The sequence below is a fragment of the Anolis carolinensis genome, chromosome 3 (genome assembly GCF_035594765.1).
Source record: "Anolis carolinensis isolate JA03-04 chromosome 3, rAnoCar3.1.pri, whole genome shotgun sequence".
Classification (NCBI taxonomy): Eukaryota; Metazoa; Chordata; class Lepidosauria; order Squamata; family Dactyloidae; genus Anolis; species Anolis carolinensis.
In genome coordinates, this window is record NC_085843.1 from 1,966,652 (window position 1) to 1,985,951 (window position 19,300).

Below are 19,300 nucleotides of genomic sequence, written 5' to 3' on the forward strand. Positions count from 1 at the left end.
CAGTGCTCTTATGTCCAATATTAGAGTCCAAAGTCCAAAATCCAATAACCAAAACACACTCAAACTTATTGGAAGTTTGAGTGGGGGAAGGAGCAAAGTTCCTCAGGAAAGTACTTGAAGTAATAGTCCAGAACAAGGTTTCAAGGCAAGGCTAATGCTGTTCGTGGTGGATCTGAAATGCAGTCCAAACTTGGCAAGGGACGAGCCACAACGCCCGGTCTACTCGAGAGTAAGCGCACCAACGGGCCGCTTGGAAGCTTAGGATCAAGAGACGATGTATTTTTCAATCAGAAGTTCAGTTGACACCGCAACAGAGATTCTCTGCGCAGAACTTTTATTGAAGTCCAAGAGCTTCCCCAAAGCAGGTGCGTGACTCCCTAAATCTTCCCAAGAGAACTGAGCTGCTAACAACAAGACGCCAGATGCCTGCCTCCCCAATTCTTCCCAAGAGAACTGGCTCAGCCACAATCTCCTCACTCTGCTAATCTCACACTTCTCCTTAAACTTTGTCTTCGAGAGCGATCTGTTTGGAACGTAGCCCTTCTATCAAACTCTAAACTCTCTGGAGATCCGGGAAGAGCCGGCAACATTTCAAGGGCATTCCTAATTGGCTCTGGCTCGGCAATGTCAACAGGAGACATCTGAAAAGGGATTGAATCCTGCTGATCTTGCTGAGGTGGGAAAAAAACCCAAATTCTCTTCAGTTTGATCAGCAATGGCTATGGGATCAGGGGCCAAAGGTGCCTGAGACATCACAGTAAGTAAAGGCATAGAATATAGATATAGATATAATATATCTATTTCCCAAGTCTGAAGTGTATTTACTGTACGTTTGTTCTAACTTATTTTTAAATGTACCAAATATGAGTCTGCATGACTGAGAGGACATCAGGGAATCCTCATGTGTGTGTGTGTGTATATATATATAGTATATAAAGCAACATATTAAGATTAAAAGCTTCCACTGTGAGTGTGAATGACATCTGAGTCAAAGAGTTTTATTAAACGATGAGCGGCACAAGGTCAGGCTGTACAGCAAAACTCTGCTATTCAACTGATAAGAACTCTGCTATGCGTGAGTCTATTTTCATAGCTTGCCTCTGAGACAATCAGTTTGATGCGCAGAATATTTAGGGGCGGCGCGATTGAGGAAGGAGAAAACTATAAATCACACTCATATCCAGCTTTTGACATTTTAGGGTTTTGGACTAGATGACATATGGGAGTCCCTTCTGAGTCTGTGAATCTACCATGAGTATTGGTTGACCTAAAGCATCTCCAAAGTATGTGTTGCACGTTGTGTGGTTGTGAGGTAGGACTTTGCACAAGAGGAATGCTCCACTACTGGGGCCTCAAAGGGGCCTGGGAAAGTGGTTGTGGTCCCACGATGGGGCAGGGTCAGCAGCGGGGCACCAGGCACATCCTGTACTCCGGGGGGATGTTGGCGAAGCCGCTGACCTGGGGAGTCAGGTCGATGTCCTCCGGAGGGACCAAGGCCTTCAGGGAGAAGTTCTGCAGGATGATGACCACGTAGAGGAAGAGCTCCATGCGGGCCATGGCTTCTCCCAGGCAGACGCGCTTCCCTGGGGAAGGAGAGAAGGAAAGGGGCCATGACTGCTCTTGCTTTGAGACTTCCTACTCCACACTTTTTCCAAAGTCCTTTGAATGGCTTGAGCATTTGATCCATGTGTAAAATACAGTTCTGCTGGACATGTGATGGACACCTGGGGAAGGACTGAGAGGGGACTGCAGAAATGGATGAGTCATAGTCATGTGAGATGTATGACTAGAGCAATGGTTCCCAACCTGTGAACCGCGGCCCACTAGTGTGTTAGTGTTTTTGTTGTTATAGTGTGAAATGTTCAATCAATTGTTGCTGTTGGATTGTGTATATGTGTTCCGGCAAGCATTCCAGCAGTTCAGGAGTTAATTAAAGCCAGCCCTGATTGATTGCCAGGAGGGCCTGTAAAGAAGTGTGTGTTTTATTTTGATTTATGGATGACATGTTTGTTTGATTTTGTTTAAACAGTCATGTTTGGCTAAGTTTAAAATGGGTAAGTATTGGAATTGACAATACATGGGGGAAGGTAACCAGCTCAGCATTCTGAGGCAGGTTACCATAGCAACGGGGGTGGAGCCAACCGCCGTTTGGAAAGAAAAAGAGGGAATGTTTTAAACCCAGTTTAGTCTGTGATTTTTAGTCACAGGAGATAGACTGGTTTCAGGTTTAAGGAATCAGGGAGGTAGACCTCTAACAGAACCAGACTAAGCAAGTTGGGTGACTTGTTTAGGGTTATTTGTAGAGGCTGTGAAATAGGGGAAGTAATCCCAGTAGATCCAAGTGATCGGTGTATGGTTTGGTTCTGAGAGAAGAAAGTATTTTGGAAGTTAGAACACCTCAACATCTATTTGTAACAGTTATTTAAGTGCCTTAAAGGAATTATTGAAACCACTAAGCTTTGTACATGAAATAAACTTGTTTTTGTTCTTTAAACCATCTAAGTCTCTGTCACACTCATATTCTAAAATAAGCAACGATACCATCGGAAGTAAATAAGAAGAATTAAAAAGAATATATTATCCTCTGCCTGACATCTCCATCATTGGTGGCAGCGGTTATAAAATCATCATCCAGACATCTTTACATTTTGGTAGCAACTGTATGGTGGGATAGTTAAATATATAATAATTAAAAGGATTCCTCCCTGCCTCAGCATTGGTGCAAATTGGTGGCAGCGGTGGGGTCAAAAGAAAAGGATCAACTCCCTACCTCAGCATCTGTGCAGGGCCAATGGGTCAAGACTTCCGTTTCAACTACGTGGACGGAACATTCGTCATAAACTGTGGAATGCAAGGAGGTGCTGGCTTGCACCATGTTTTGTCTTTGCCGAGGCAACATGTGTCCAGAGAGTGATGGTAATTAGTATTGTATATAACTTGTAAATAAAGCCTTTAGAACCGCTGGGATCAGCAGATAATTAACGACTGAGATGTCGTTTGTCGGTGCCACTTTCGCTGCAGCCTGAGTGGTCTGACTGATGAGTAGAAGGTGAGACCTGACTCATCAATCGGTTGGGGTGACGATTCACTGACATGTTGGGCCAGGAGACCTAAATTAAGGTCTGGAAGACATACGGGGAAAATCAGCTCTAGATTATTGAATACGGTTTTCTGTGGGTGAGCAGATGGCAACTACTTGATGCTCAGCATATGTTCTGTATTGGAAACTAGAGCTGATGTGTTCTATCTAATACAGTTTTCTGAACCAGCACCCCAAATAACCAAACCAAATCTAAAGTTGACCAAAAACTGATTCGTAATCCTTTTGGTATTAATGTTGGTCCAAGTGGTCCCTGGTCAAAAAACGGTTGGGAACCACTGGACTAGAGGTTGCATCATTCATTTGGGGCCGGGCTGTGGCCCAGCTGGTTAGTAGCCAGCTGCAATAAATCACTACTGACCGAGAGGTGGTGAGTTCGAAGACCGGGTCGGATTGAGTGCCCGACTGTTAAATAGCCCCAGCTCATTGTTTATCTAAGCAACCCAAAAGACAGTTGCATCTGTCAAGTAGGAAAATTTAGGGACCGCTTTAGGCTAATTTAACTAATTTACAACACTATTAAAAAGAGTGAAATGCTCACTCCTTCTCTCTTTGTATGCCCTCTTCGTGTGGCTATATTGCTGTGTATATCTTCACGAGTGAATCTTGTTGTGTAGGTATAAGCCTGATTGTGGATCGACACGTCCTGAATTCTACTGCTGTAAATAGTGGAACTACAGAAGCTTAAAGCCTCCTATTGTTTTGGATGACAAGTATGGAATCTGCGAGTTAATTGAAACAGTGTGCAGGAAGAAGGTCAGAAGTAATAATTGTTGAAAAGCTGATTGGCTATATTCTTCTATGAGTTGATGCTGCTATCAGTCAGTCCAGTGTGCAGCATTTCAGGAGCTCGTAATTGGAAAACTATAAATCACGTACCAGCACGCGGCATTCATTGGGAGATGGGGATGTTGCTTTGTGCCTCAGTCAAGAGATAAAAGTGGGAATTAAAATATAATAATAATCTATATATATAAAAGAGTGATGGAATCCCGGCGACCGACAAAACAACAAAACTAAAGGCCCCCCAACCTCGAAATTTGACAACACAACCCATCATCCACGCCTCTAGGTTGATATAACCAAAAGAAAAGAAAAATAAAGTCCTAATTAGAGGGAGAGGAATAATTGTTTTTATCCAATTGCTGCCAGTTAGAAGGCTAAGCTCCACCCACTTGGTCTCCTAGCAACCCACTCAGCCCAGGGGACAGGCAGAGTTAGGACTCACTTAGGCAGCTTCTGCCAACCCTAAAGTTCAAAAACATGCAAATGAGAGTACATGAATAGGTACTGCTCTGGTGGGAAGGTAACGGCGCTCCATGCAGTCATGCTGGCCACATGACCTTGGAGGAGTCTACAGACAACGCCAGCTCTTCAGCTTAGAAATGGAGACCCCCAAAGTCAGACACGACTGGACTTAATGTCAGGGGAAAACCTTTACCCTTTACCTAACTACCACCAATTCCTCACTACTTTATTTCCCATACCACCAGACTTCGCCACAGCAACGCGTGGCCGGGCACAGCTAGTATAATATATATGTTAATATATATGGAGCCCTCGGTGGCGCAACATGTTAAACCGCTGAGCTGCTGAACTTGCAGACTGAAAGGTTGCAGGTTCGAATCCAGGGAGCGGAGTGAGCACCTGCTGTTAGCCCCAGCTTCTACCAACCTATCAGTTCGAAAACATGCAAATGTGAGTAGATCAATAGGTACCGCTCCGGCGGGAAGGTAATGGCTCTTCAGCTTAGAAATGGAGATGAGCACCAACTCCCGGAGTCGGACACAATTGGACTTAATGTCAGGGGGAAACCTTTAACCTATGTTAATACTCGTCCAATTTTATCCCCAGCCAATGAGCTTAAGCAGAAAGGGAGTAGCTAACTCAAGTATACTATTCCGGATGGAGTCATGATTCGAATCCAGGTTTCCTCACTCTGAGCTCATCCCATTGACAGAAAGAAAAAGCTGAGCTGTGCCTGGAAAGATGGGTTTGGGCTAGATGGCCTCTGTGGGTCCCTTGTCATGCTAAGAAATTGGGAGCCGTACCTGAAGCAAAGGGCACAAAGGCCTCGTTCTTCTTGAAGCATCCGTTGGCGTCCAGGAAGTGACCCGGGTTGAACTTCTCAGGGTTGTGGAAATATTTGGGGTCAGTCAAGACAGAGCCCAGCAAAGGGAAGACGTTGGTGCCCTGCAAGAGACCCAGGAGTGGGGTAAACCGCTCTGCAAACCTCACCCGGGTCGGTGCCTCTCCATGATCCACCTTCTGGTCCTGGCCTCACCTTTGGGAGCAGGAAGCCCCGGAAGTGCGTGTCCCGGACCACGCTGTGGGGCATCCCGAGGGGCACGATGTTCGTCACCCGCTGGATCTCGTGGACGACCGCGTCCGTGAAGGGCATCCTCTTCCGGTCCTCGATGCTAGGAAGGCGTTCGCGCCCGATGACCCGGTCGATTTCCTGGTGGACCTTCTCTGCAAGAAAAGACGGCCAGAATGTGTTCTAATGAAGGGGCTGGAGACAGGGGAAATAGACAATCGCCAGCCAAAATAAAGTTCAAAGTCTTGCATGCACTGTGGAACAGAAGGGAGTGAGTGTAAAGGGTTATGAACGACTAAGGTTCTTTCAGGCAGGGGGAATCTTTTTATCCCACTTCTGCCACCAATCTGTAAAGATGCCACCACCAAAGACTCAGAGAGGAGACCTTTTACTTTCTTCTTCTTCTTCTTATTCACTTTAGATGGTAACGCAACTTGGCTTATAATATATGCGACAGAGGCTTAGATGTTGGAGGAACAATAACAAGTTTATTCAAGCACAGAGCTTAGTGGTTGCAATGTTGTTTCTCACTTAGAGGCACTTTTATTAACAGTTACAATACTAGAATGAGGTGAGTCAAACTCCCTTCTTTTACTTAAAGTAGTTAGAACTTCTTCCTCTGCTACTTTTAAACCGCAGTCACCCCTGGGATATACGATCACAGATTCTCTGTTCCTTACCAGGACACAGACTATATTAAATAAGTCACCAAACTTATTTTAAAGCGACTCAAAATAAACAATTGAGTCTCCTTGATCCCCTCAACCTAGGATCAATCTTCCCTGTGCCTCATCAGAGCACAGACTGAATCCCTCTTTTTTAAACTCTGCATTTCTTCAACAAAACAGCAGTTGGTTCCGCCTACTTCTCCATGGCAACCAGCCTCTGAGTGCTGAGATGCAATAACTGTAATACTTACCCTTTTAAAACACAAACACACAATTAAACATAACATCGGTAAACCAAAAATTCGTATTTCATTACAGTGAGGAATCAAAAGGAGGGGATAGTTGTGTTAGTTAGTAATTGCTCGCTTCTGACACAATTGAAAAAAAAACCTGTTACATCTTGACTATTGCATTGTATGTCAGGATCATTGTAGCAGCCTGGGACTGGCTGCTTCGGTTCCCTGCCATAAAGACAGGAGGTGGGGGGAAGGGAATTAGAAATGGCTGTGAACAGACTGTGGACACAGTGCTTGGCCACTACAGAGCGGATGGGAGTTGGGCTCTTATATTACAGGCTGTTTTGAGTGGGAAATCCTTCAGAGTGACTTAGAAAGCCAGAATAAATCCTTTGCTTCCAGGTATTGTTGTGAGCTTGACTGCAATTCCAAGAACTTCCAGAGTCTCACATCGTAGGTCTATGTCGCCATGATGGGATCATGAGTATCCAAGTGTGACTATAAACAAGCCTAAGAATAAAAGCCTTCAAGTTCTTTGAATGGAAAGCTGAATGTTCTAAAGCAGTGATGGCCAACCTATGACACGCGTGTCAGCACTGACACGCCTAGCCATTTTTGCCGCATGCAGATTGATTGGATGACTATGTCTTTTGTGGCCAAATTTGGTGTGATTTGGTCCAGTGGTTTTGTTGTTTACTCCATGGGAATTATGCACATTACATTTATATATATATATATATATATATATATATATATATATATATATATAAAATTTCTATTATTATTGTAGTACAGTAGAGTCTCACTTATCCAAGCCTCGCTTATCCAAGCTTCTGGATAATCCAAGCCATTTTTGTAGTCAATGTTTTCAATATATCATGATATTTTGGTGCTAAATTCGTAAATACAGTAATTACAACATAACATTTGTCCTGCTCACGTCAAAGGATCAGTCTGAACGCAGATCAGAGATAGCTGCTCTCAAATCCAATCTTTATTGAAGAACACATGACTTTGGAAAAGTCAAGAATGACCTAATGTTTACATACAATCATTTTTATCACCTCTGATGCTACGTAACACCACACGTAAATATCATCATCAATCCCCACCCCCAATATCACATTACTACCGTTTTCACACACTAGACCAATTATAATTGTTTATATTTTCAACCCCAAGTTCCCAGGCATATTCTATCTTCTTCTGCCAGGTGCTTCTAGGATTGTTTATGTTATGACTCCCAGTTCAGGGCTTGGTAATTCAGCCCTGTAACTGGGTTCCATGACATGGTGCCCTCCTTTTCTTCGTCCTCCTCTTCGGTTCTTCTTTCATCACAAATCTGAAACAAACCAAACAATAATTCTATGTGTCCATTTTGTCCAAAGTACCCCTATACTTTTTCAGTAAGCTACGATGGAATACAGGGTGTATTTTCCCTAAACTTTTTGGCAATGCCAACTGGAAAGTCACCTCGTTGATAACACCCTGTATTCTGAATGGTCCAATATATTTAGGGCCCAATTTTTTCGAAGGTAGCCCCAATTTGATGTTTTGGGTACTTAACCATACTAGATCTCCTTTCTCCAATTTATCGCCTTCCACCCTTTTTCTGTCTGCGAATGTTTTATACTTTTTGTGTGCTTCCTTTAAGGATGCAGTCACTTGACCCCAGCATTCTAGCATTTGATTTTTCCATTTCCCTGCCCCTGTTTCCTCATCCTCTGTCCATTTTGGCAACTGGGGCAGAGGTTGTACTTCATACCCGTAAACTATTTCAAAGGGAGTTTTATTTGTTGCTGAATGTATAGTCGAATTAAAAGCTAGTTCTGCAAAAGCCAACCACTTAGACCAGTCATTTTGTCTCATGTTAGAATACATTCGAAGGAACTGCCCAAGTGTCTGCTGAGTACGTTCCACTGCTCCGTTTGTCATGGGGTGAAAAGCAGAACTTAGACTCCTTTCTGCTCCCAGCATTTCCAAAAATTTTTCCCAAAATCTTGCTGTGAATTGAACTCCTCTGTCACTGACCACTCTAGTGGGACATCCATGAAGTTTGTAAATATGATTTATGTATAACTCAGCTAGTTTCTCTGCCGATGGTAATTTCGTCAGTGGTATAAAGTGGGCCTGTTTAGAAAATAAATCTAATACTGTCCAAATATAACGATGTCCTTTGCTGACCGGCAGTTCCCCTACAAAGTCCATAGCTACACATTCCCAAGGTCTGGTAGGTTCCACTACTGTTTGTAACAATCCCATTGGCTTCTCTCCTCTCGATTTATTTCTGGCACAATCATCACATTGAACAACATGATTCTTTATGTCCTTCCTCATTCCTGGCCACCAACAATGTTTTGCTATTGCCTTTGTTGTTTTTGTGATTCCCGTATGACCAGCGCTCTGGTTATTGTGAAAACGCTCCAAAATCTTAATCCTTAATATTGCTGGGATATACAGTTTCTTGTTCACGAACCAAAATCCCCTCTTCTGCTCCCCCTTTTCCGAATTGGATGCGATCCACTGATCTCCCTCATAAGACTGTTTCAGTTCTTTTCCCCAATTATTTTCCCCGTCGAGTTCAATAATAGCAGTGTTCTCTTTTTGTGTTTGCGCTCTTGTCCTGACCGCTAAACCCCATTGTTTATCAGAGAATATTGTCCCCTCTTTTGCTGCGGCCAGGCCTTCGTGTTGAGGCATGCGTGAAAGAGCATCTGCCAAGACATTTTGCTTCCCCTGGAAAAACTTCAATTGGAAATCGAACCTGCTGAAGTACTGCGCCCATCTAATTTGTTTGGGGGACAATTTTCGAGGAGATTTTAAATACTGGAGATTCTTATGGTCAGACCAAATTTCAAATGGGATTCCGCTCCCTTCGAGGAAGTGTCGCCAGCATTCTAAGGCTTTTAATATGGCTAATGCCTCTTTTTCCCATATGGGCCAACATTTTTCAGTTTCACTGAACTTCCGGGACAAATATCCACAAGGTTTTAAGTTCCCATTTTGATCCTTTTGCAATAGTACTGCCCCGTATGCACAGTCTGAAGCATCGCAATGGATTATGAAAGGGCTTTTGATATCGGGGTGTTTTAGGATGGGTTCTTCTGTGAAGCATCCTTTTAGGGTTTCAAATGCCTTTTGGCATTCCGGCGTCCAACTCAGTTTGGCGCCAGGAGCTTTCACTTTGGCTGTCTCCCCTTTTCCTTTTGTTTTTAAAAGTTCAGTAAGGGGTGCGGTTATTTGTGCGAAGCCTTTTATAAAGGATCTATAAAAATTTGCAAACCCCAGAAATGATTGCAATTGCCTCCTTGTTTGAGGTACTCCCCATTCTTTTAGGTCTGATACTTTAGACGGGTCCATAGCTAATCCTTCTGGAGATATCCGATATCCCAGAAAGTCAATTTGAGTTTTATTAAATTCACACTTGGATAATTTTGCATACAGCTTTGCTTCCCTTAGTCTCTGTAAAACTTCCCGGACCAATTCCACGTGCTTTTCTTTATCTTCAGTTACGATCAAGATATCATCAAGAAATATGAATACCCCTCGGTACAACAATGGGTGCAGTATTTCATTTATGAGCTGCATAAAGCAACTGCCGCCGTTTTTTAATCCAAATGGCAAAATTTTATATTCAAAATGGCCGAATGCGCAGGAAAATGCAGTTTTCCAAGTATCCTCAGGTTTAATTCTTAATTTATGATACGCTTCAATTAAATCCAGTTTAGTAAATATACTCCCCTTCTTCAATACGGTAATTAAATCCTTTACTAATGGCATAGGGTATTTATTGTCCTTAGTAATTGCATTTAAATTTCTATAGTCGATACACAGTTTTAGGGAGTTGTCTTTCTTCCTTCTAAATAACACTGGGGCTCCTAGAGGAGAATTGGATGGCTTAATAAAGCCTCGGGCCAGGTTCTTATCAATATATTTCCTCAATTCCTCCTTCTCCTGAACAGACATGGGATATACTTTTGGTTTCGGTAAGGTTGCTCCTGGGGTTATTTCAATTTCTACTTCTACATTCCTCTTGGGGGGTAATTTACTCGCCTCTTTCTGATTGAAAACATCCACAAAGTCTCTGTATTCCGGCGGCAATAGCTGTGGGTCTATTTCGCCTGCTTCATCTCCCTCGTCCTCCTCTCCTGCTAATCTGCTTATCTCCCATCGCGTCTGTTGTTCTTTAAATGCCAGGCTCTTCCCTCTCCAATCTACTTCAGGGTTTGCCTGTTCAAGCCACGGTATCCCTAGTATTACGTGGTATGAGGCAATAGGGGCTATCACAAAGGATATTCTTCCTTCCCATTTGCCTATTTTACATGGGACCCCTTGCATTTCCTTTGTAGATACTTCCCCAGCAGCAACTGATCCATCTAGCTGCGAAAATGCAATTGGGGAGTCAAGAAATGTCTGCTGGCATTTCAGTGCTTCTGCTAGTTCCGGAGTTATAATGTTCCTAGAACAACCGCAATCCACGAATGCCCTGCAGGTGGCCCGATTCTCTAGCCCCGATAGGCAGATTGGCACTACTAGCATGCGTTTGTCTCGACTCACCAGCCTCTCCGGAGATTCTGGGGCTCGCATCTCCTCCTCCGCTCGCCTCCCGACTGCTGGCTTGGGCTTTGAGGGTTTTGGCGGCTCCCCCTTCCGGGCCCAACATTCCGCTGCTCGATGGCCCGTCTTCCCACATACAAAGCATCCCGGTTTGGGTTTGTTGTCATCTCCTTTGAAGGGAATCCCCGGCCTTGCTCCGGGCCTTTCCTGCTTCCTCGTTTCTCCTCGACCTCTCGCCGTCGGTCTTTGCTGGCTGCCGCCGCCCCTGAAACGCTTCACTTGGGCTAGGGTGGATTCAACGCGCCCCGCTAGTTGTATCCAGCCCCGTAGTGTTTCTGGGTCGTCTCTATGTGCCGCCCAACTAAAAACCTCGGGGCGTAGTCCCTCCTTGAATATTTCCACTTTGGTCACTTCAGACCACTCTGGTACCTTTTCTGCGAGATGGAGGAATTCCTCCGCGTACTCGGGCACCGTTTTGTCCCTCTGCTTTATTCCTTTAAGCTGGTCTCGAGCCCTCAATTGCTCTAGCCGGTCTCGGAACCGGTTTTCCAGCGCGGCGAGGAAGCGGGGCACTGACCTCAGGCACGGGTCGCTTCTGGCATGTAGTTGTACATACCAGCTGGCCGCTCCTCTCTTTAGTGTGTTGCCGATGGCCCGAACCATGCTTGCTTCGGAGGGGAATGTGTGTGCATTGTCTTCTATATATCCTCTGACGCTAATGAGGAAAAAGTTCAGTTCAGATGATTCCCCTCCGTATTCCAGTTTGAGATCTTCCCTCCTTTGCATCCATTCTACGGCCCGCTGCTGCTGTCTGGGAGGCATGGGGAAGGGTTGCATCGGGTTTCCTTGGACGGCTTCTTTTAACACGCCGCGCCCCACTCCGGCGGTCGTCCTGCGCGGCTCCCGAAATTCTGCCGCTGCTGTCGGTCCTTCCACCCACCCGAATTCGGGCCTCGCTGTAGCCCCCGCATCTCGCCTTTCCTCGCCGTACGGCACATTCTCCTCCCCTTCCTGGATCTCCGGCTCCTCTCCGCCTTCATCTGCTAATCCACTGGACCCAATTCCTCGCCCCAGTGGTCTTTCCACCCCGACGCCCATTCGGGGGGTTGGAAGCTGGATAGGAAGTTCTATTGGAGTCGGTGGTCTCAGAGTTCCCCGAGCGTGCTGGTGCTCCACCTCGCGCGCCATTCTGTCCCGGAACTCCAGTTCCTGCCAGTATTCTTCATCCCCCTCGCTCCTCGCCGCCATGGGGCTCTGCGTTGAGGCGCGCTGGCCTCTTTGGCTCCAAACTCCTTCCTTACGTGGCTCTGCCTCGGTGCCATATCGGGTGGGTTCCTTCTGGAGATTTTCTTCCAACAGTGGCACCAACCTCCCCACGGTTTCCGACAGCCTGGATAAATTCGTTTCCAGGATGGATAACCGCAGGGCCACGGTCTCCGGCATGCTTCCTCCAGATCCCCAACTGGTTTCTGCCGCCGCCGGAACGCCTCTTCCTCCTCTGGGAATCCTCTGGGTCACGCCGTCCGGCTTGGGGTACCCCGTAGAGGAAGCTATGGCTTGCAACGTTTCTTCCGCCAACGGCCGAGCCCCTAGCAAAGGCCTCTCTGCTCCGTCAGGGCTTTGATCTCCTTCTCCACTCATTATCACTTCACTGCGAATTCGCAGGAGGGTGAGAACGGGATTCTTGACTTAATTGTCCTGCTCACTTCAAAGGATCAGTCTGAACGCAGATCAGAGATAGCTGCTCTCAAATCCAATCTTTATTGAAGAACACATGACTTTGGAAAAGTCAAGAATGACCTAATGTTTACATACAATCATTTTTATCACCTCTGATGCTACGTAACACCACACGTAAATATCATCATCAATCCCCACCCCCAATATCACATTACTACCGTTTTCACACACTAGACCAATTATAATTGTTTATATTTTCAACCCCAAGTTCCCAGGCATATTCTATCTTCTTCTGCCAGGTGCTTCTAGGATTGTTTATGTTATGACTCCCAGTTCAGGGCTTGGTAATTCAGCCCTGTAACTGGGTTCCATGACAACATTACTGTGTATTGAACTACTTTTTCTGTCAAATTTGTTGTAAAACATGATGTTTTGGTGCTTAATTTGTAAACTCATAACCTAATTTGATGTTTAATAGGCTTTTCCTTAATCCCTCCTTATTATCCAAGATATTCGCTTATGCAAGCTTCTGCCGGCCCGTTTAGCTTGGATAAGTGAGACTCTACTGTATATTATCATATTATTACTATTATATTATTATTATATTATTCATTATTCATGACTACATTGAAACTAGAATAGAGAGAAATCAGCGTGGAAACTGCAAGAGGTGCCATAGATGGTTGTACATGGAAATAAGAGTAGTAAATAGTTTTTGATTTATTGAATACAGTTATATATTACAATTATATATTTTTGTTATTTAAACTATAGATATTGCGAAATTATGGTTTTTTTCATAGAATCATAGAATCATAGAATAGTAGAGTTGGAAGAGACCACATGGGCCATCTAGTCCAACCCCCTGCTAAGAAGCAGGAAATCGCATTCAAAGCACCCCCGACAGATGGCCATCCAGCCCCTGCTTAAAAGCCTCCAAGGAAGGAGCCTCCACCACGGCCCGGGGCAGAGAGTTCCACTGTCGAACAGCCCTCACAGTGAGGAAGTTCTTCCTGATGTTCAGGTGGAATCTCCTTTCCTGTAGTTTGAAGCCATTGTTCCGTGTCCTAGTCTGCAGGGCAGCAGAAAACAATCTCCCTCCCTCTTCCCTATGACTTCCCTTCACGTATTTGTACATGGCTCTCATCATGTCTCCTCTCAGCCTTCTCTTCTGCAGGCTAAACATGCCCAGCTCTTTAAGCCGCTCCTCATAGGGCTTGTTCTCCAGACCCTTAATCATTTTAGTTGCCCTCCTCTGGACACTTTCCAGCTTGTGGTCTGACCAAGGCAGAATAGAATAAGGGGGAGCAGGACTTCCCTGGATCTAGACGCTATTCCCCTATTGATGCAGGCCAGAATCCCATTGGCTTTTTTAGCTGCCGCATCACATTGTTGGCTCATGTTCACCTTCCTCCCCACGAGGACTCCAAGGTCTTTTTCGCACACACTGCTGTCAAGCCAGGCATCGTCCCCCATTCTGTATCTTTGATTTCCATTTTTTCTGCCGAAGTGAAGTATCTTGCATTTGTCCCTGTTGAACTTCATTTTGTTAGTTTTGGCCAATCATCTCTCTAGTCTGTCAAGATCGTTTTGAATTCTGCTCCTGTCTTCTGGAGTGTTGGCTCTCCCTCCCAGTTTGGTGTCGTCTGCAAACTTGATGATCGTGCCTTCTAACCCTTCGTCTAAGTCGTTAATAAAGATGTTGAACAGAACCGGGCCCAGGACGGAGCCCTGCAGCACTCCACTCGTGACTTCTTTCCATGATGAAGACGACGCATTGGTGAGCCCCCTTTGGGTTCGTTCGCTTAGCCAATTACAGATCCACCTAACCGTAGTTTTGTCTAGCCCACATTTTACTAGTTTGTTTGCCAGAAGGTCGTGGGGGACTTTGTCGAAGGCCTTCCTGAAATCCAGGTACGCTACATCCACGGCATTCCCTGTATCGACCCAACTCGTAACTCTATCGAAAAAAGCGATCAGATTAGTCTGGCATGACTTGTTTTTGGTAAATCCGTGTTGACTATTAGCAATGACCGCATTTGTTTCTAAGTGTTCGCAGACCACTTCCTTAATGATCTTTTCCAGAATTTTGCCTGGTATTGATGTGAGGCTGACCGGACGGTAATTGTTTGGGTCGTTCTTTTTTCCCTTCTTGAAGATAGGGACCACATTCGCCCTCCTCCAATCTGCTGGGACTTCTCCCGTTCTCCAAGAACTCTCGAAGATAATTGCCAGTGGTTCTGAAATAACTTCCGCTACTTCCTTCAGTACTCTTGGGTGTAGCTGATCTGGCCCTGGGACTTGAATTTCTCAAAGTGACACACCACCCAAGTCATGCTAGGTTTTTTGGTGAATTTTGACACACCAAGTGCAAAAGGTTGCCCATCATTGTTCTAAAGTCTAATTAATTAAAGTGAGGTAAGGTCCAGGAACTGAACTGTTGTTTTTACCAACTCTGCTGGATAAGAGCCAAGCTTTAGCACAGAAGGTGAATCATCAAGCTGCAATAAATCTTGCCAACCAGAAGGTTGAGAGATTGAAGCCCAGGTCAGGGTGAGCTCCTGACCTTTAGGCCAGCTTCTGCCTACCTAGAGGCTGTGCTATAAAATCTCTGCTAACTTTGATCAGGACTCTGCAGTGTTTTGGATTGGAACTAACTGCTTTCCCTTGGGACTGTCTGTCCCATTCCGCAGCTGGAGAAGGACATGAGAAGAGGAATTCACGTGCCTACCTAGCAGAGGTGTTTTGTGTGTTTTACTCTCCCTTCTACCCTCACGACAGCCTTGCCTCCTCCTCAATGGGACATCCTTGGAGATATTTAAACATTTAGCCACTCCTAAAGTGGATAGTTTCCAAACTTCTTTTAAAAATCATCCTTATTAGGTTTTATATACATGTTAAAATCAGACACTAGGCAAAAGAGAAAAAGCAAAAAAGCAAAAAAAAAAAAAAAGATTAAAAAGAAAAAGCGACTTCCGATCATCTTCCCTGAGGATCTGGCCTTTCCCTTTACTTGATTGACTTCTCTTTATTCTCTGTTCTCCTATCTTCTTTCTGTTGTTTAAGTTGGTGTCTATATTTTCTTTTCTTCTTATTCTATCCTTCCATAATCTTTGTTCAGATGTAGTGATTTGGCTCCAATCTGTCTCTTTTATTGCTTCTCCTTTGCTTTTTGATATGAGGTACGTAAGTCTATCCATGTTTCTTATTTCCAAGATTCTTATTATCCATTCTTCTTCTTCTGGAATTGATTTTTCTTTCCATCTTTTTGCGAAGCATATCCTTGCTGCTGTAGCTAATAGGAAGAGGGGTTTGTCCTTGTTTTTTTCTTCTAATTTTTGGTCATTTATACCTAATAAGAAGGTCTCTGGTCTTTATGGTATTCTTATTTCTAGCATTTCTTGTAATCTCCTTCTAATTTTCCCCCAATAGATTTTCCCTTTTTTGCATGTCCACCACATGTGGTACAGCGATCCTTCTCTTTCTCCACATTTCCAACACATCGTGTTTATCTTTTTGAAATAACTTCCTAGTCTTTTTGGTGTCAGATACCATCTGTGGGCTATATTTATCCAAGTTCCAAACTTTTGACCCTTATCTTGTATAATAACCTTCTTGAATTGCTTTGCCCAGAACTGGACACTGGGTCATTATTCCAGACCAAAGCAAGGAGATTGGGACCACGACTGAGCAACTAGACTCCAATGGGTGCAGACTAGAATCGCATTGACTTTTAAAGCTGCTGCATACAGAGGCGGTTCAACCACTAGGCGAACTAGGCACTTGCCTGTGGTGCCATTCTGTTGGGGTCGTAGTTGAGGTGCTCCTCTGGGCCCGCTCGGCTTCGGGGCCTGCGCCCGGCCTTCGGGGCCTGGACCAGGGCCAGTCCCATCTCCGGGGCCAGGCCCACACCTATGGCAGGCGTCCTCAGAGGTTGTGAGGTCTGTTGGAAGCTAGGTAAGTGGGGTTTTTTTATATCTGTGGAAAGTCCAGGGTGGGAGAAAGAGCTCTTGTCTGTCTGAGGCTAGTGTAAATGTTGCAATTGGCCAGCTTGATTAGCATTTAATGGCCTTGCAGATTCAAAGCCTGGCTGCTTCCTCCCTGGGAGCATCCTTGGTTGGGAGGTGTTAGGTACCGGGCTGTGGTGCAGCTGGCTAGTAACCAGCTGCTATAAATCACCACTGACCGAGAGGTCATGAGTTCGAAGCCCGGGTCGGGTTAAGCCTCCGATCATTAATAGCCCCGGCTTGCTGTTGACCTATGCAGCCCCGAAAGACAGTTGCACCTGTCAAGTAGGGAAATTTAGGGACGCTTTATGCGGGAGGCTAATTTAACTAATCTACAACACCATAAAACTGCCAGCAAAACACGAGGAAAGGAATGAGGAAGTACAGCCACTACTGGACGTTGAAGCAACAGCTCCCCCTGTGGCCGGAATCGTGAAGCTGGAAAAATGTTAAAAATGCCTCTGAGTTTGTCTAATGTATGTTGTTTGTCTGTTGGCATTGAATGTTTGCCATATATGTGTTCATTGTAATCCGCCCTGAGTCCCCTTCGGGGTGAGAAAGAAGGGCGGAATATAAATACTGTAAATAAATAAATAAATAAATAAATAAATAAATAGGTGGCCCTGATTGTTTCCTGTCTGGACTTCCCCTGTTTTCAGAGTGTTGTTCTTTATTTAGGCTTTTCCTTAATCCCTCCTTATTATCCAACATTTTCGCTTATCCAATGCGTGTATTTTTCAGTGATTGGTTTCTGTTCGCCTACACTTGAAAATTACTTTGGGCCTGCCCTGGCTGCATAGCATTATTGCTGTGCTTATGGCTGATTTTTTCTTCCTCTTCTTGCAATGATGATGGCAGGGATGCTGAGACAACCCATTCCCACGACTGACCTTCCACATCCGGGTGTTTCATCAGGAGGAGGAATCCGTAGCGCAAGGTGGAGCTGACCGTCTCCGTCCCGCCAAAGAAGAGGTTCAGGGCCGTCGGCACCAAGTTCTCCATGTTGAATTCGCTGGAAGGGTTGCCCTTTTCCTTTTGGGGAGAGAAAGGGAAGAGGAAGTTTTGCACATGGATTCAAACTCCTGTCTCCCTAAAACAGGTATAGGCCAACTTGGGCCTTCCTCCAGGTATTTTAGGGCCGGGCTGTGGCCCAGCTGGCTAGTAACCAGCTGCAATAAATCACTACTGACTGAGAGGTCATGAGTTTGAAGCCCGGGTTAAGCCCCCAACCATTAAATAGCCCGGCTTGCTGTTGACCTATGCAGCCCCGAAAGACAGTTGCATCTGTCAATTAGGGAAATTTAGGTACGCTTTATGCGGGAGGCTAATTTAACTAATTTACCACATCATAAAACTGCCAGCAAAACACGAGGAAAGGAATGCGGAAGTACTGGACGGTGAAGCAACAGCTCCCCCTGTGGCCAGAATCGTGAAGCTGGAAAAAAATGTTAAATGCCTCTGTGTCTGTCTATATATGTTGTTTGTCTGTTGGCATTGAATGTTTGCCATATATGTGTTCATTGTAATCTGCCCTGATTCCCCTTCGGGGTGAGAAAGAAGGGCGGGATATAAATACTGTAAATAAATAAATAAATAATAAATTTTGGACTCCAACTCCCACCATTCCTAACACCAAACGCAGTACCACCCAAGCACACACAAATCAAAGAACACGAAAGGCATTGCAAAGCCATAAAAATCAGCAATAGCAGAACAAAAAATAAACCATGCTGGGCACAGAATACTACAGTAGAGTTTCGCTTATCCAACCTTCACTCACTCAACGTTCTGTATTATCCAACACAGTCTGCCTTTTAGTAGTCAATGTTTTTGTAGTCAATGTATTACATTGTGATGCTTTGGTGCTAAATTCGTAAATACAGTAATTACTACATAACATTATCGTGTATTGAACTGCTTTTTCTGTTGATTTGTTGTAAAACATGATGTTTTGGTGCTTAATTTGTAAAATCATAATGTAATTTGATGTTTAATAGGCTTTTTCCATAATTCCTCCTTATTATCTAATGTTTTAATATTTTAATATTATTGTGTATATTGACTTTTATGACTGTTTTTAATCATGTTGAAGTTTTACTGCTCGGTTTAATGTTTTATCTGATTTGTGCTGTCGTGTCTGGGCATGACTCCATGTAAGCCGCCCTGAGTCCCTCCGGGGAGATGGGGCGGGATATAAGAATAAAATTATTATTATTATTATTATTATTATTATTATTATTATTATTATTATTATTTTCACTTATCCAACATTCTGCCAGCCTGTTTATGTTGGATAAGCGAGACTCTACTGTATTTGAAAATGCAGAACTTCTGGACCACTCTGAAAATCATTATTTCAGACTATGCAGAGAAGCCACTGAAATCCACAATCAGGTGGACAATTTCAACAGAAAGGATAAAATCAGGAAAATAAACAAAATCTGCCTACCAGTATTAAAAAAACATCAGAATCAAGACACACTTCACCAAGCAACCTCCAGGGTTAATTAGGGTGATTAACTGCAACATTCACGCAACATTCCAACTGACAACTCTTTTCCCACCCTGGACTTCCCACAGATATATATTAACCTTCCTTGCCTAGTTTATCCATGCCTCACAACCTCTGAGGATGCCTGCCATAGATGTGGGCGAAACGTCAAGAGAGAATACTTCTGGAACATGGCCAGGCCATATAGCCCGGAATACATACAACAACCCACAGCCTTAAAACA

The 19,300-nt window shown here is 44.4% G+C and overlaps 1 protein-coding gene across 1 annotated transcript in view; it reads right to left on the reverse strand.

Moving 5' to 3' along the window:
• Positions 1-982: 982 nt before the first annotated feature.
• Positions 983-19,300, reverse strand: part of LOC100556358 (cytochrome P450 2G1) — a 37,875-nt gene continuing 19,557 nt past the window's right edge. The window contains exons 6-9 of the mRNA XM_062974369.1: positions 17,456-17,597; positions 5,385-5,572; positions 5,152-5,293; positions 983-1,583 (exon numbers count right to left, since the gene is read on the reverse strand). Coding sequence (XP_062830439.1) covers positions 1,399-1,583; positions 5,152-5,293; positions 5,385-5,572; positions 17,456-17,597 — 657 coding nt within the window. The 3' untranslated portion in view covers positions 983-1,398. The remainder of the gene's footprint in view (positions 1,584-5,151; positions 5,294-5,384; positions 5,573-17,455; positions 17,598-19,300) is intronic.